The sequence below is a fragment of the Ceratotherium simum genome, chromosome 12 (genome assembly GCF_057802395.1).
Source record: "Ceratotherium simum simum isolate JZ-2026a chromosome 12, ASM5780239v1, whole genome shotgun sequence".
In the NCBI taxonomy this organism is placed as follows: Eukaryota; Metazoa; Chordata; class Mammalia; order Perissodactyla; family Rhinocerotidae; genus Ceratotherium; species Ceratotherium simum.
In genome coordinates this window covers 66093082-66111071 of record NC_141911.1, presented here as the reverse complement: position 1 = coordinate 66111071, position 17990 = coordinate 66093082, and the positions used below count along the sequence as shown (strand labels likewise).

Below are 17990 nucleotides of genomic sequence, written 5' to 3'. Positions count from 1 at the left end.
CTGCTTTTTAGCAGTGGAGAGAGAGCATAAGTTCCTCTTGTCTGCTTTCCCCCAGGACGACAATGAGTAAAGCCAGTACACAGAGGAGGGCTGTGGTGAAGGACCAGCATGGAAAACGCATTCACTTGGAGCACCTGGAGGATGTACCAGAAGCACTAGAGCAGGATGACCTCCAGCGTGACCTCCAGCAACTCCTTCAGCAATTCTGCAGGGAGGACTCCAAGCAAGAGGCCAAATGAGGGGCTGCTCAATTCTTACACCAGAAACCACACATTCACTCAATGCACAACTTCCCGTTTCATTAGCAGAGTGACCTAACTGACCTAATGGGATACCCTGGCATTTCCACGTTTAGCAAATACACTGCATTTTGTTTTAGTTTGTGCCCATCCTCTAACTGTAAGCTAATTTGTGACCAAAGATAGCGTCCTTCATTCTGGATGCTGTATCCACTACTTTGTCGTGTCTGTGCTGACCTGGGAACTGGCCACCCCCATTGTTCTTTGCTTCTGCGCAAGCTCCATGGAAATCCATTGATCGGAAGAACTTCACCTTCAGACCTCTTCAAGTGACGATATATAGGAATCCTTCCAGGGGATGTCCATGTGTGTATATAGCTAAAATGCTCAGATGAACAACATATTAAAATTAAAACCACTGCCTATCGTAACTACACTGGGCATCATGGAATAGAAGGCCTCTAGAAATTGCTGAACAATGGTTAATTAAGATATTGCTAACACAATCGAATGATAATACAGTTCTACTGCAAAAGAAGCACTTCAGACCTACCATGTCCTTAGAACTTCCAGAGTAACCATTGCTCCTAGTCAAAGATGGGTTAATAACCTTGAGGAACTGTCCTAACTCAGCACTTATTGCTGGTGCTGGCCAGCCATGATTTGTGACTCTCCTAAAGCCACTTGGAGGGAGGGGAAGAAAGGAGCAGAAGGCAAAGAGAATGAAACAAGGAGATCTTCAGTTGCTAGCTGCCACATCCTGTGGCCTTCTAGCATCTTCAGGTCTTTTAGATTTTGGACACGTTGGCAGGGTATTTTAAAAAGCTATAACTACTGTAGTTTCCCAGTTTTCACTGCTGCTTTAGCAAACCACGCTGTCTTATTGGTGGTACTTCCTTCTGGCCACTGCACTGTAGATACTTCATTGGAAACAAGACTTACCCACCACACAAAAGGTTCAACTCCTTCACCGTGTTGGAGTGGTTTCTTCTTTTTTTTCCTCCAGGTTTATATCTTCTCTAAGACGTGCATGTAGCATTTGAAAATCAAAACCACAGTCCAAACCCCTCTTCTGATCACATCAATGGTTTTCATTCTTTATACCCAGAGCAAGCACTTTTCGCTGTTCATCTACATCTGTTTTTTAGCTTGCAGACAAGGTTGAGAAATCCTTAAAAATTTGGTTTTGGTTAAAATTCTTGGTTTATTTATCTGAAATCCAAACTCCCTTGGAACCTCTTAAGTGCATTTGTGCACTTTCCTGTTCGCTTGTTTCAAAGAAGGGACTTTAATAATCTGAGTGATTTCCACGTCCTGTTCCTTATTCCTCTAGTGGTTAAAGCTGTGTAGCATTTTAACATATACATATATTCACAAATATATTCATATAAACAGTATACATTTTGAATCAGTTATTTGTTAAAGAAAAGTATATTCAATGAAGATGAAATTTAAAAAAAAAAAAACACCAGAGTCCATCCTCCAAGGATTGAACATTTTCCAATTCTATCTGGTCTTTTCCTGTTGTGCAAAAATGACTCATTGCTCCGAATGTCAAAAACAAACACGACAAACAATGGCACTTCATCATTTCAAGTAACGTTGCCAAGAGAGAAAATTTCCTGGGAGGGAGGTTTCCCACAAGCCGAATCTCCTAGGCCTCACATGCTAGCACTTTTTGGCAGTTGGATAGGAAATAAAGCATTCTTTGGCAGCCAAAATGAGAGAGGCCCATGGTGAAACTTTTTGAGACATACCATGGCCTTCTTGTCAAAACCTTCACTGGAGCTCAAGAAAAGCATTTCTGTTGTGTTCTTTGCAGTACAGATGATGTCTGTGTAACAGCATAATGGTTATTCACCTTTTTCTGATTTTGATTTTTGCTGTGTAATCAAAAAACTTGAATACTGTGAGAAGAAGTGAATTTTCAGTTGATGAATCAGCATCTTGTTCCCATGGTGATAACACTAATTGAATATATCTATGAGGGCATGTATTAGTTAATGGAAAAAAAATACAAACACTAACAATACATAGCTGCAATGTGTACAATGGCTGATTTAATTAAATAAAATGTACAAGTGTTAAATGTGGCAAGGGTGATTTGTTCTTCTTTATGAATAATCTGATTTCAGGAGATATGAGATTATTAAAGAGACAACATGGATTTGAAGCCAAAACACACAAATTGGTTTTTTTGGTGGTGGCTTTATTTGGTAACTGAAAATGCTGTATGCCCAGCACTGTGTTAAGCACCGATGGATAGATTTTGTCCCCGCCCTCAAAGAACTTTTATTGTTATTGTTATGAAAAAGAAGAAGACCAAAGATTTGTTTTTAGTTTTGAGATGGCTAGTAAATGAGAAATAGGAATCTAGGGGCTTGAGGGAGGTGAGGAGAGGACAGCCAGGATTTGTCAGCATAGCGAGGCCCACCGGGCAGGGCCCACTTCAGCTCTCTCCTACAAGGCAGTGGCTCTCAGAAACACTGCTGCCTTTGGGAACAGCATTTCACTTGGGTGGGGGGGGCGATATTTAACTCTTATAGCCTGAGAATTAGAAATTAAATGGATACGTTAATATAAATAAAGACAGGGCAGGAATATGCAGAAGTGAAATCAGTTGTATTTGGAGAGTTTTTTTGTTTTTTTAAACAAAATCCCTTTAGTGCTGTTATATTAATATTTTTTTTACTGCAAAAATAAAAAGACTTTAGAAAGGGAGTTGGTTTTATTTAAATCTTATCTAGTATGAGATAGGAAGCTCACTGGATCTGGCTTATCTGCCTGGTTGATTTACAAGATCTTCCAAAATTAAAGTACCGATTATGCTTGAAATTTTTCAAAGGAGGCAGAGCCAAAGTTAAAAATTTTTTCCACAGTAGGAGTGTCTGTGTGACTGTTCCCCTTCCTCTCATTTGTTTCGTGAGCTGTGCTTTCCATGACGGGAACTCGGGGCGTCCAGTGCCTTAAATTTGATTAAGGAGATTAAAGCATCAGAGAATATTCAGTGTCTTCTCTTGGTTAATTATGTGGTGAGCAAACCCCATTAAAAAAAGGAGCAGTGAGTCATATGCCCTTTTACAGAAATATATTTAAAATGTGGGGTGGGTGGGAACCCTCCAGACTGAGGGAAGACGATGCTCCTCTCATAAGTGACTTGCATTAGTCATAAAGAGGTGCAAATTACAGACAAGCACATTGAAATAGGCTTGAATTGAACTTGAACTTAGGTTGATAGTGTCATTCGATTTATGTGAGCACGGAGGGTCTGGGTGCAGTCAAGTAGACAGCACATGAATAAAACAGATAAAGGGAAGCTAAACAAAATTTAATGAGAACGAAAATCACAACAAGGTTTTCCTGTGTAATGGAATAAAGACGGTCTGCTCATTTTCATTATGCTATGGGAAAAGAAGTTGAAAGTCTTTGTCTTCAGTTGCCACTCCCTGCTGAAAAACTACACTCTCCTTCCTTCAGTTAAGGTATGATTTCTGTTTCCAATCTAATTAAAGCCAGAATTACAATCTTAGAATGAATCACCCAAATAAATATGTAATACAATTTTTCTCTCTGTAATAATAGAACATTTAAGAAAATCTTTTAAATAGCTTAAGAAAAACCTTCATTCCTAACTCCTGCACACAAACTAAAATATTCTTTTTTTGGTTATACTCAGACTTCCTGGGAAAAACAAAAGTACTCCCTTGCTATAAACTAGCTCCATGGTGTCCTTTGGTAGAGCTGGTGTGTATGGCAGACGGGACATTTGACAGTGGTATTTGTCCTACTTCAGTCACTGGAAATGTTCAGCTGGTAAGTCCTTGAAATGTTCCAGTGAGGCCATATGACTCTACAGTTAAATAGGTGATCTTGGAGGAAGACTGGATTGGAATCAGTCCCTCTCTGTCAAAACTCACATGACTCTGTGCAAGTTTACCCTCTGGAACACAGTTCGCTCATGGTAAAATAAGTGAATCCAAATCCTCTCAATGCCATACCAGACGCAGGGAAGGTATCTGCCCTGTGTGTCGCCCTTTAATCTAGAAGTGCACGGTGGCCTAAGTGTCCTTGGAGGCCATTGGTTATGGACCCCACTTGTGACCTTCCACCTCTTTGGGGAGGGGAGAGCCTCCCGGTAGGTGTTGAAGGCCTCATCTCAGCCCTCGGGGTTAGAAAATGAAATTAACCCTCTTAGGGACTCACAGGGCGTTCTTGTCAGTGAAGCCCTTGGATTCGCTTCCCGTTCTGAGGAAGGATTCCCCTGGATCTCCTTTTCTCAGTCGGCCCTTATAACTCAGTTCTGGTTTCCATTCCCTTTTCAAACTTCCCACACATACTCTATTTTGGGTTTTCTTTTTTCTTCCCTCTCAACACTGACTGCAGACGTGGATAAAGCCACCCCAGCCCCCTACTAAGTGTTCTCTTCAAGCAGCAGTGGCTGCAAAGAGAAGGGCTGGCCAGGCCTGGGCTGGACTGGAGGGGACGTGAACACAGCAGCTGTCCCTGTGGGTGAGCAGAGACAACTGAATTACCATGTCAGCACAAAGTCCACGTTGTACCCATTTTTCCTCAGTGTTGATCAGAACTCAGCCCTCATCTAGGCCGGGAAATAGCGTAACAGCAACTTCTGGAGGAGTTGGACCTTGTGTGAATTTTCCAAGTGACTCACAAATATGCGACACCTTAGAGAACCACCTCCCCAACCACACTCTCACCCCAGAGGGTCAGAGGGACAGTGTGGAGAGTGTGCTCTTCCAACAATCCTGTCGGAGCTTAGATTGGTGTGCTAGTTTCCTAGGGCTGCCATAACAAAATACGCCAGACTGGGGGGCTTACACAACAGAAATTTCCCTTCTCACAGTTCTGGAGGCTGGAAATCTGAGATCAGGTGTTGGCAGACTGGTTTCTTCCGAGGCCTCTCTCTTTGGCTTGCGGACAGTCACCTTCTCGCTATGTCCTCACGTGGTCTTTCTTCTGTGTGCATGCATCCCTGGTGTTTCTGTGTCCAAATTTCCTCTTCTTATGAGGACACCAGTCAGATTTCATTAGGTCCACCCAAATGTTCTCATTTTAACTTAATCACCTCTTTAAAGGCCCTATTTCCAAATACAATCACATTCTGAGGTACCAGAAGTTAGTGCTTCAATATATGAATTTTGGGAGGACATAATTCTGCCTATAACAATTGGGTTTAGTTCAAAAAACAAAGCCCACTAGATATTTTAAGCAGGAAAAGATTGAAGCAGGGAATTAGAAGCTTATGCAATTGTTAGAAGAGCCAAAAGAGTGAAGGCAGGGAAGCCACAGCTGCTTTAGAGAAATCCATAAGTGCAGAAACCAGAACTCCAGGCTGCCCCTGACAGGTTCCGCTGCATGCAGCAACAAAGTGTCTGCTTCTTAGGAGAATGCCCAGATGTCGCTGCACAAACCTTTCATCTGTCTTTTGCTAAAGTCCATGCACTCTCCCCAACTGCCCCTCAACAAATAATTATTTTCCTTCTCTTTCCCTTTTAAACCTTGGGCTAACAGGTATCATTGGCAGACTCTAACACATAACCCCACTGGAAATGGATTCCAAGAAATATAGTTCTGAAGATCTTCCCCCAACCTGCAGTGAAGAACATAGAATAGGACAGAAATGGTGCTGAGTATAGGGGCTGAGCCACAGAATAACAGTCTTTATCCATCCACTGATTCCTGCATTCAAGACCTACCATATTGCAGGCATTGTGCTAAGTGCCCAGGGTAGATTGAGGCCAAGATGATCATGAGTTTTTACTATTGCCAGACACCATTGAAAGTGCCCTTGAAACTTCTTTACAAACCTGTGAAGTATGAGGAAATTGAGGGGCAAAGAGGTTGAGTAACTTGCCCAAGATCACACAGCTAGAAAACAGCAAAGCTGGGAAAAGAACCCATGCAAATGGCTCCTGCAGTAAACCATGCTCCGTCTTTGAAAGACACAGCCCTTACCCCTTGAGTTTATAATCTTGCAGTAGAGGCATATGGAACCAATAATTTTACAAATAATTACAGTTTTCTTCTAGAGAAATACCTTATTTCCTTATTATATATTCCTTATTTATTATTATTTATTATTTATTATATTATATAATATATAATTTATAAGGAAACGAGCCCTGTTCAGTACCATTCTCATTCCTATTCTACAAAATCTCTTCCTTTCTCCCAGAGCCTGCTCTCCCTTCCTCACCTGCCTCATGCTCAGCAGATGACCTCCACTCTGTTTTATGAGAAAGTAGATGTCGATGGGCATGAATTACTTCAATGCTGTATTGGTCAGGGTTCTACAGAGAAACAGAAACAATAGGATGTATAGATATATAGACAGAGACTTATTATAAGGGATTGGCTCATGTGAGTTTAGAGGCTGACAAGTCCCAGGATCTGCAGTCAGCAAGCTGAGACCCAGGAGAGCTGATGGTGTGGTTCAAGTCCAAAAGCCAGCAGGCTCCAGTCCTGAGAAGAGCCGATGTTTCCGCTTGAGTTGGAAGGTAGGAAAATACTGACGTCCCAGGTCAAGGCAGTCAAACAGGAGGAGTTCCTTCTTACTCAAGGGAGGGTCAGCCATTTTGTTCTATCAACTGATTGGATGAGGCCCACCCACATTGGAGAGGGCAATTTGCTTTACTCATCCTACCAGTTCAGATGTTAATCTGGTCCAGAAATGCTCTCACAGACACACTCAGAATAATGTTTGACCAAATATCTGCCACTTGTGGTCCAGTCAAGTTGACACATAAAATTAACCATCACAAATGCCTTTCCTGTTCCTACCTCCACAATTATGTATACCCGCATGCAGCCTAGTGCTTACCCATAACGCTCTCTACTGGCTTTCTCTCCCAGCCTCAGCAGAGACTCGGGTTTCTCCTCGTTTCCAAGAAAAACAAATTTATCCTTTGATCCTGGTTTTGCACCTAACTACCACTTTCTCTCTTTCTCTTTCTTTCTTTTTCTTTTTTTTTCCTCCTATATGTTTCCCCAGTTTCCTATTTCTCAATCCTCCTTCAAGTCTGGCTTCAAAAAATCTAAAAACTTGATGTATTAGAACTATGAGATATGGCTAAGCAGAGGCCACAGGAAAACTTAAAGCCTTAGACTAGGGGTCATAATTCTTTTGCCTAGAGTGGCCAGACAGGAAAATAATGGGTGAATTGTCCAGGCACAGGAAATAAGTGCTAGTGGGGCCTGTGGCAAACTTAAGAGAGTATGCACATGTTATATATCTATTCAGATAAATATATACCTTTGAGAACCAATTTATTAATTAGAAAAACAGTAAAAATACAAAATATATCCAAGAGCTGTCTTTTGAAATAATAATTTAGATAATCTCCACTCACATAAATAAGAGGTAAAAGAGATACGAGAAATGTGCCTTGTTGAAAAAGAGAGTGGGGGAGTGTGATATTGTGATTTATAATAAGAAACATATATTTGGGCTTTGTCCATTTCTGTTGCAGAGCTCCTAAAACCGTTGGAATTTCCTGAATGATAAGAGCAATGTGAGCATCTTTTGTTATAATTTTTGGTCTCTTGACCTCAGTTCCTGAAATGGCTTCAGAGCCATAAAGGTAAAATGGGTGTCTTGTTCTTAACAAGTCCCTTTCAACCACACCTGAGTTTATGTTAATGCGGTGACTTTTGGACCGCACCTAAGGATGGGGGCTGGTTGCCAGGGGAATCAACCATGAGATTAGATGGCGGACTTTGAGTCCCACCCCCTGATTTCCGGGGAGAGGAGAGGGGCTGGAGGTTGAATCAGTCACCAATGGACAATGATTTAGTCAATCATGCCTGTGTAATGAAGCCTCCATAAAAACCCAAAACGATGGGGTTCTGAGAGCCTCGGGGTTGGTGAGCACATGGAGATGCGGGGGGAGTGGCATCTTAGGAGAGGCACAGAAGCTCTGCATCCCTTCCCCATACCTTGCCCTGTGCATCTCTTCCATCTGGCTGTTCGTGCATTACATCCTTTTATAACAATAAATCTAGTAAGTAAATGTTTCTCTGAGTTCTGTGAGCCACTCCAGCAAATGAATGGAAATTGAGGAGCGGGTCATTGGAACCTCCGAACTGTAGTTGGTCAGTCAGAAGCTCAGGGGACATCCTGGGCTTTCCACTGGTGTCTGAAGTGGGGGGCAGTCTTGTGGGACTGAGCCCCTAACCTGTGGGCTCTGATGCTAACTCCAGGTAGATTATGTCAGAATTGAGTTGAATTCTAGGAGCACCAGCTGGTACAGGAGAACTGCTTGTCAGTGTGGGGAAAAAAAAAAAAACCCAAAAACCCACACACTGGAATTAGGAGCAGAATTCCTTTAGGGAAATAATCAGGGAGGAAATAGTTATAAGAAAATGTTACCTAATTTTATGTAAGTAAATGTAGAAACCTGAATAAAAGTGACGATTTTGTTTAAGTAGAAACTACTAAAATTTACCACAGAAGAGGCAGTAAAGGAAAATCCCAATGTGATAGTTAATTTTATCTGTTAACTTGACTGGGCTAAGGGGTGCCCAGACAGCTGGTACAACGTTATTTCTGGATTGCGTCTGTGCTGCTGTTTCCAGAAGAGATTAGCATTTGAGTGGGTAGACTGAGTAAAGAAGACCCACCCTCACCAATGCAAGTTGGCATCATCCATTCCATTGCGAGCCTGAATAGAACAAAATGGCAGAGAAAGGGCAAACTTGCTCTCCTGCTTGAGCTGGGACCCCTATCTTCTCCTGCCCTTGGACATCAGCGGTCCTAGTTCTGGGGCCTGGGACTTTTGGACCAGGACTTACACCATGGGCCCCCTCGGGTCGCGGGCTTTTGTGTTTGGTGGGGAACTGCACCGCCGGCTTCCGGGCCTCCAGCTTGCAGACAGCAGGTCATGGGTCTTCCCAGCTTCCATAATTGCATGAACCAATTCCTCACAGTAAATCTCTTCCATCTACCTGTGCATCTCCTGTTGGTTCTGTTTCTCTTCAGAACACTGATTAATACACCCAATAACCATGGAAGAAATCAGGAAAGTAACCAAAGATTTAACACCACAAGAAAGCCCCAGAGCTGGGTGCTGTCACAGATGGGTTCTATTAAGCTTTCAATAAACAGATGATTTCAATGCCATTTGAACAGCCACAGGGCCCTGGGAGAAAAGAAAAGTTCCCAGTATATTTTTAACAAAGCAAGTATATCATCGATACCAAAACTTGACAAAATGCACCCCAAAGCATCCAAAGTAACAACAAGAACTCAGAGACCAATTTCACTAAGGAATAGCTATGCGAATATCACAAATAAAAGAGCAAATACAATTTGGCAAACATTTTAAAAAATAATAAATTATGACCTAGTGGCTTCATTCCAAGATGCAAAATGGTTAATTACTAATAGCTGTTAATATAATTACCTACACTGAAAGGACAAAGGAGAAAAACAATGTGTGATTATTCTCATAGATGGCCCAGAGGCATTCGTTAAAATGTAGTATCCATTCTTGATCTTTGCATCCTTTTAAGAAAATCAGAAGAGATACATTCTTCCTTAAACTGATCTAATGATGTATGTGTATGTATAGGCAGCACTTCCTTAACAAATGTGCAAATAAATTTATGTGGAGAGCATGCCCATTTTAGCACAGCTTTTGCAATAATTTGCAGTCATAGAGCAAACCTTGTCCTTTTTTATCAGTTATGGAATATTTATAAATCCTCTCGTAAAAGGTTCAAAATTAATACATTCATCAAGTTATTTTTTTTAAAAACACAAGGACAGAAAGAATGAATGTGCAACAAATAAGGGAGTCATTTGTTTGTTACATAGTGTAATTAGAAAGAATTTACTTTTAGGACTGAGTTCACAAATAATGTTGCAATTTTAACTAAAATTTGGGCTTTATAGAAAATAACTTTTACTTCATGCCTTTTTGCTTTGTAACCCTGATTTTTTTTTTTAAATGAATTAAAGGCACTAAGGGAGGGGACATGTGCTCCTCACACCAAAATTCATCTTGCTTAATGATGAACACTGGGAGCACTTCTATTTTAAAACTGTAAACAAGACCAAAAAAAGTCCATTATTTCCATTATTACGCAGAATTGATTAAGAAGTATTGGTCAATACAAATTTGGGGGGAAAGAAACAAAGAAATAAAGCATAAAAATTGGAAAAGAAGAGGCAAACATCAATTTACGCAGCTAATATGTTTGTGAACCAGGAAAACCAAAGAAAACCAAACTGAAAGAAAAATTAGTCAACAATTTTGTCACTCTTTTCAAAATTAACGTAAAAAGTCTATAACTTTCCTTAACATAGAAAATCTCCAAATTAAAAATGGAAGAAACTGTACACATAATTTACAATAGCAACAAAATAGATTAAATGCCTAGTTATAAATTTAACAAGAAATGTACGGGGCCTATTAAAAAATGTTTAAAAGTTTTACTTAAATAATTGAATGAACACATACCATTTTGCATATAATCATAAAATATTGTAAAGATGCCAATTCTTCATTAATTTATTTCCTAATATGATCACAATAAGATTGTCTATAGAATTTTAAGTTGAGTTTATATGACAAATAACAAGCATGTGAAATTAATCAAGAAGATTCTAGGGATTAAAGAAAAGGAATATTTGTAGCAAAGGAGCCCTACCAGATATTAAGATGTATTTTAAAAGTTACTGTTTCTAAAACAGTTTAGTATTCGTGTGGAAATTGAGAGTGAGAGCAATGAAATAGAATGGGGACTCCAGAAAGAGAAATTGATCCAAAATAAATGGAAATTTGGCATATGATAAATATAGCCTTTCAAACCAACCAGAAAAGAGCAGACTATTCTATACAGTGTTAGGTCAAATGACTAGTTATTTTGGGGAGGAAATGAAGCTAAATCCCTATTTGTTCCCTTCACAAAAACAAATTATAGATAGTTCAGTTATTTAAATGTAAAAATTTTTTTTTAAACTGTAAAAGCAATAAAAGAAAGTAGGGGCAAATTGTTTCTTACTTTCAATGCGGAAGATCTTCATAGACGAGAAATAAGCCCAGAAGCCCGGGTGGGAAAAAACCCCATACATTTGACTATAAAATATTTAAAATTTCCACGTGGAGAGAATATTATAAGCAAAATTAAAAGATAAATGGAAAAGTATGACTTTATTGATTATATAAAGAGATCGCATATCTCAACAACTTAATATGAAAACAGCAGAGGATATGGACAGACTGTTCACACAGGCACAGGAAGAAATCAAAGTACTCGTTTACCTGGGGAGATAGCCCAGCCTCACGTACAATTAGTAGGTGAGACTAATCATAAATTAAAACAACCATAAATTAAAAGACTAATAAATAAAACACTAATCGTAAATTAAAACAATAAGATGCTATTTTTAAATGTATCAACTTGGAAACAACTACAATTTTCATAAGACCAAGTGTTACCCCAAGTGTGGGAAAATGGAACACTCATATATCTGTGGGAATGAAAAACAGTATAGAAAGGCAATTTCTCTCAGAATAAAATACGTACAAATCCTTCGACTCAGCAGTTCTCCTTTAAGGGATTTATTGATAATCTCCACATAAAAGGAAAATATAGTAACTTTTTTTTAATAACAGTAAAAAAAAGGACAAATTTTATATCTGTAGTAGGATGCATAATGGAATAGTATGTGGCTGTTATCTTCAAGTATGTCTTATATGAGCAAGTAAGGTCCAGAGGAGGGAGTATAGTCTGCCCACATCTGTGTAAAACTGTTTATATGTGTCAGTGTGAATGTGTGAATCTGCTGACAGTTGTTCCCCAGGTCTGTATGTTAGGGGGACTAACCCAGTACTACATAGCCTCTGGCTGTGTTTAATTTCTCTCTTCTCCTCCTCCTCCTTCTTCTTCATCACATGCTAATTGAGAGAGAGAGAGGATATAGTTATTATATAGATGATTAAACCCAAGTAGAAATAGATACTGGTAATAAGATATTGTTAATATATAACCCACACTTTAGTTTCAAACAAATAGAGAGGTGCTTAAACAAGGAAACTGTAAATACTCAAAAAGAAGAACGATCCCTTATATGATTTGTATGAAAATAATTTTAGCTACTTGTAAATAGAAATAATAAAAACATCCAGTGGTTTTAACTTTAGCTTCATTATAGAGACAATGGGTAGAGACTTTGTTACATGCCTGGTGAGCCCTGTAGAAGTAGATCCTTCTTGTGCCTCCATTTCCAGTACGGTACATAAGAAAATTTCCCCAATTTGCCACGAGAGGGCAGCAGATGACCAGTTATTTGCCCAACAGCTCCGGTGGTGGCTGCCACAAAGCAGTGGAAGTCTGCCTGTTCAGGAGCTTTGTGACTGGAAAAGTTGCTGCAATTTTCTGGATCTCGATTTTACCTGGGAAATGTGGAGGGGGTTGTGGGCTGGATGACTCTAAGAGCTTTGCCAGCTCTAACAGGCTGTGATTTTAGCACATGGAATCACAGAGTGACCATAGTGACTGCTAAGTTAAAATTTAACCATGTTAAAGTTTAACCATTAAACAAACAAAATCGATTTAAGCCCAAATCTGTTTAGATACTATTCTATTCTTTTAAAAATAGCTAACACTTACTATGAACTTCTTACGAGCCAGGTACTGTTCTAAGCACTCTGCTTGTCTTGTTATTTACACAAGACTCCTGTTGAGGTAAATGCAGTTCTCATCCCCATTTTGCAGATGAGGAGGGTGAGGCACAGAGAGGTAAAGTAACTTGCCCAAGGCCTCACAGCTAGGAATGGTAGGGCCAGAATGTGAGGGCTCTGATGCCAGAGGCCGAGTTTGTAACTGCTCCATCATACTGGGAACAACCAGCGCAACAAAAGACAACCCAAATGTCTAATAAAACGTTAATAATGGCATCTGGCTGCCAGTTCATAGTTTTGTCCTCGTAGTAAATGACTTTCTTGGGAGCTTTTCAGGACATATAATCACACAGTTGCATCATATACCTTGCTATTTAAGTGGTATTTTGTTACCATACAAACACTGTAATCTGTCCATTGGAAAGGCGGTTGGTCTCTGAGCTAATCCCTCCCGCCACCCCTCCACAGATTTGCTGGCTCGCGCCCCACTGCAGTTCACACGATGCTCGCTGGCAGGCCCTCTCCCAGCCCCATGGGAAAGGCTTCCAGGAGCTATCTCATGAATGGCCTCCCTGCAAAGCTTTCCCTGAGCCCACAGGGCAATCTAAGGGGCCCTTTCTTGCGTTTCTACTTTGGCAACAATCTCATTGTACTATATTTGTTTATTTTGTTGTTTTTTCCCAACTAGATTTAAACTCCATTAGATCAGATACTTTCTCTATTTTCATCTTTGTACCCTAAGGTCTAGCACAGCACTTGGAATGTAGTAGATAACAACTATTCTTTAAAGGAATTAATGATGAATGAATGAATGCAGATTTTTCCAAACGCTTGCTCTGAGGACTTTTAACCAATCTGCCTTTTACATAGATTTTTTTTTCCTGCTGATGACCTTAATTGTTTTGAATAACTTAAAATAATTCTCTGACTTGGTTTACTTAATTGTTCCAGAAGTTTACAATGACAGTTCTTTTGTTTTGCTTTATCTTTTAAATCATTGTTCTCAAGTATTTGGATGCTGAAAACTTTATTAACAGTCTCTAGGAACAAGCTGGTAGGCCCAGTAATTCTGAGAACCAGAATTAGATCTTAATCGCAGGGAGGCAGGATTGCAGAAATCAGTCGGTGTGGGAGAGTCTTGGCATCTAGGGGGGCTGTAAACATCTGCTATGATGAAGTAACTACTTATCAACTTCTGAATAAACGATGAAAGTCAGAACCACGTAACTTCCATCTAGAAACACTTTACCTACCTGAGGGGTCACTTGGTTGAAAACAGTCTTGCTGATTCTAAAACTAGATAGTTTCTCCTCCCAGGTGCTCAGGGTTCCACCCAGGGATGGAGCCTGGGGGTAGTCATTTTAGGCCCCTTGGGTCAGCTCTGCCAGCTCTGGTTCGTTTTTAAAGCAGTCTTTGGGTCTGCTTCTATCGAACCTTTGGTGCTTTTTTGTAAACTGTCTTTCTAAAATGGATGCCCTTCTATTTACAAAGATATGTGGAATCAATGTCCTCAGAATACTCCAACCTCCCACAGTTTTCAGCATGGAGAAATCTCCCTCGTTGTCCTGTGTTTCTAGCATCCTGTCCCATCTCCTCTTAGTCCTTCTGTCTCATGAAACGTGAAGTTCACTCTCCTAGCCTACACACATGCTTCAACTCTTTCTAATGTAACTCGAAAGAAACGTCACTAGAATCTGCTAGTCCCCTGAAATGCATTCCACCTCTCTCTCCTTTCAGGCTGAAATTTTCAGCTAACATTCCTAGAAGGGTGGAGGAGAGCCTGGAGGAACTGCTTGAGCACAACCAGGGAGGAGGGAGCCCGTCAGGCATATTTGGGGAGCATGAATAGACGATTTCCCTGACACAGGAAGTTGGTTTTGGGGAATGATGAGAAGTAAATCTGAAATGATTTTTTAAATTAAATTCAGAAAATCTTGACTGCCAGGCTGTGGAGTGTGGATGTCATGTGGTTGGCCGTGTATAACTGTGGCAGATATTTGATCGGGAAAGTGCTGAGTGGAGCGAGTTTAAGGGGCAGACAGGAGACAGAAAGCTGTGGTGTAGTCTCGGCACGAGGTCCTCGCAAACACTGAAAAGAAAATAAAAGCCTGGTGACGTTATAAAGATCAAACTTTTCAAAACTAAGATTGTTGGAAAATAGAATATAATTTACCAAGGACAGGCTTTTTTGTAATAAAGCAGTATCTAGTATTCAAAAATATGTTTACACATGGGACTTAATACGGTTGAAAATTTTAAATGAATGTTACTAGTATGTGGAGTAAAATGTTATTTTGCAAAGGAGAAATGCATGTAAAAACACACATGTGCGTAACTAATGTTTTGAAAAAGCCTAAATCAGGGGGATTAGGAGGGACAGGGTGGTCTTCCAAGTGCCTGTGTGTGTGTGTGTGTGTGTGTGTACACTCGTGTGTGTGTGTGTGTGTGTGTGAGCGAGATTTGGCCTGGGGCCCTCCCTCTATCCTTCTCTCCCTCTGACTGCGTCTCCCCATCTCTGGAGCCCTTCAGCTGGCTGCTTGCAACCCCCCCCTTAGCCCCAGCTAGCCATAGTCTCTTTTGGGGGCTACCTCACTCTGCCATGTCCTCATATTGAGTCCTTCTCAGGCCAACTCAAGGTCAGTCACCTTTTCTTGTCCACTTGGCTCTTGTGCATTCTTGCCCTGTTAACATCTGGAAGTTCAGGCCATACCAGAGTAGACCTGTTTCTTGTCTTTGCTCTGCCACCGCAGACCATTCTGGACTCTTCCAGCCTGAGTCAGGCTATTTCAATCTCCTAAACCCCAGAGGACACATGGGCATCTTTGTTAAGTGGCTTCCTTGAAGTTCCACATGCTTAGCTGGGGGAGTAAAGGGGGAATTCACAGGACGTCAGAGCCTCTGCAAAGTACTCCACACCAGGCCTGGATCTTCCTCAACCTTCCTCTTTCTGTTCAGTCTTGCAAAGTCAGTCATGAGCTAGGGTGCCAACCTGATTTCACAAACTTGCCTGGCCTGCATGGAGGGATGGTCAAGCACCGTAGTTCCTGACCTCTGGGGCTCGCGAAAGCTCCGAGCCCTGAATCCGCAGGAAAAGTCTCATTTAGCATCTGAGACACACACACATACACTTGCACATGCTCCCACACTCACAGGCTCTCACACACACCCACACACAGAGGAAGGGGTTGATGGACAAACTCATCTTTGAGTATAAGAATTAGCCCTTCAATCTTTTTCTTTGTGTTACTTTTACAACTAACAATATAGTAAATATTGTAAAATAAAAGAAATTATAAGCAAAATAAATTTTATGTATCTTCTCCAATTTAATACAACTCTTCAGAGAAAGAGTATTTCCTCTCCAATACGTCTAATGACCCATTAACTTCATTTCCATTTGTGAAACTTTATAGTTGTGTTCTTTACCTTGCTAATTTACGTCATGGAATCAGTGAAAGATTTATATATTTTGAGTTATTGTACCTTAAAAAGGAGACCCTACAATTGTGCTGATTTCGTGTTTGGTTGAAAGTTCAGTTTGGGGCTTTATATGGCATTAAAAATTGTTGTGGCTCAACAATATTTATTTATAAAATCTGATTAATGCATGAATGTTCTTCTTTTCCTTCAGATCATCATAACACAAGCCCTGAGTCACACACGTAACATTGGCAAACTTCGTCCACCCCTGTTATCTCACCACTGACTGGGGGTTCTGAATGTCCTCAGGTTTGGGCCTCATGTGTCACAGTCGGCCACCTTGTCCTCGCCGGTGAGATTCACAGATGACCCTGAATTTGATCAACAACAAATCATTGGAAAGGGATATTGGAATTTCTACTTTCAAAATAAATTTTTGAAAACAATTTTTATAAACTAAATCTGAACCTGGGTGTACGTATAAGGAAGTTAATATTCTTCCTCAGTTATCCATTCCTCATACAATGGGGTCTGAGGGTGATGGCGAACCACATCCTCTTCCTGTGAGTTCTCCACCAGATGGAAAAGTTACAGGAGTAAATACCAGCTTTATTTTGGTAAGTAAGGATAAAATAGGATTAGGCATGGATTTACAGCCAAAATTGGGCTTCCTACTCTGTTCCCACTTTTTTGTACTGACTTTTCCACCCGTTTCCAGGGTGGGTGGAGAGACTTTGCCCTGATGACCTTACTTGTTATGTGGTAGCAGCGTATGTGCCCTGCAAACTCTCTGGACCTGCCCAAGCATGGTGAGGGAAAAAGGTTTTCTTCTAAAATTGTTCATTCGTGGGGAATAGAGCTCCTCTCTTTAGCAATATGAGGAATGAGGTAATAAATGTCTTACTGCTGAACATGTCTGGATTTGTTTTTCCCATTGCTAAAAATGTAGGACTTTGTAGATGAAATGAGGCGATGGGTAGATCAGCTCTTGCAATGTCCATGGTAGTTATTTTAATAGTGCTTTACTTAGGATTTAATATATTTCCTTTGTTTGGATCGAATGAGTGGACTTGATCAGCAAAATGAAGAGAATAGATCATGAGGATTTTTACAATAAGAATTCCGTTTCAAGAAGAGCTAACAGCAATGTTTATTGGTCTTCCTGTTTGGCTTAGGAATGAATGGAGTAAACAGATCATTATGGCATCATTCCCTTCCCTGTCAGAGGAGGATCTGATAACTGAGCTGTCTCTGAATAGCCTGGAGTCCTGCAGCAAATGGAAACTGATGAATAGAGGTCTCATTTGTTTCTGGCCTGGATTCTTTAATAATCATCCACGATGTTGTGCAGAGAATCAAGATTTGGTGTCGATCCAGGGTTTTGAATTAGAAGCCAATATGAATCAAGAGCAAGAGCTGAGGAGAGGTCAAAAGCCTCTCCTGGACGGGGAGGAAGGATGGGGCAGAGATAAAGAAGGAGGCTCCTCTGTTCTGCGTCTCCATGATGGCTCATCTTCTCCTTCCCCCTCAGCTCCCGCATCAATGGAGGTTGACCCTGTTCTTCTGCATTTAAATCTCCCAGAACACGGGCAGATGTGTACATGGGAGTCAAATTCTTCATCTCAAAGGAAAAATGGGAAAGTTCATGCCCCTGCAAATACCCAATGCCCAGCACATTGTAGGTACT

The 17990-nt window shown here is 40.6% G+C and overlaps 1 protein-coding gene across 11 annotated transcripts in view; it reads left to right on the top strand.

Moving 5' to 3' along the window:
- Nucleotides 1-2328, top strand: part of ANK2 (ankyrin 2) — a 629932-nt gene extending 627604 nt beyond the window's left edge. For 10 of the 11 annotated variants that reach the window (XM_087437712.1, XM_087437714.1, XM_087437713.1 and 7 more), the window contains one exon: nt 56-204. In XM_087437712.1, coding sequence (XP_087293838.1) covers nt 56-70 — 15 coding nt within the window. In that variant the 3' untranslated portion in view covers nt 71-204. Of the gene's footprint in view, nt 1-55 lie in introns of all 11 variants that reach the window. The other variant, XM_087437715.1, reaches the window with a different exon arrangement.
- Nucleotides 2329-17990: the final 15662 nt, after the last annotated feature.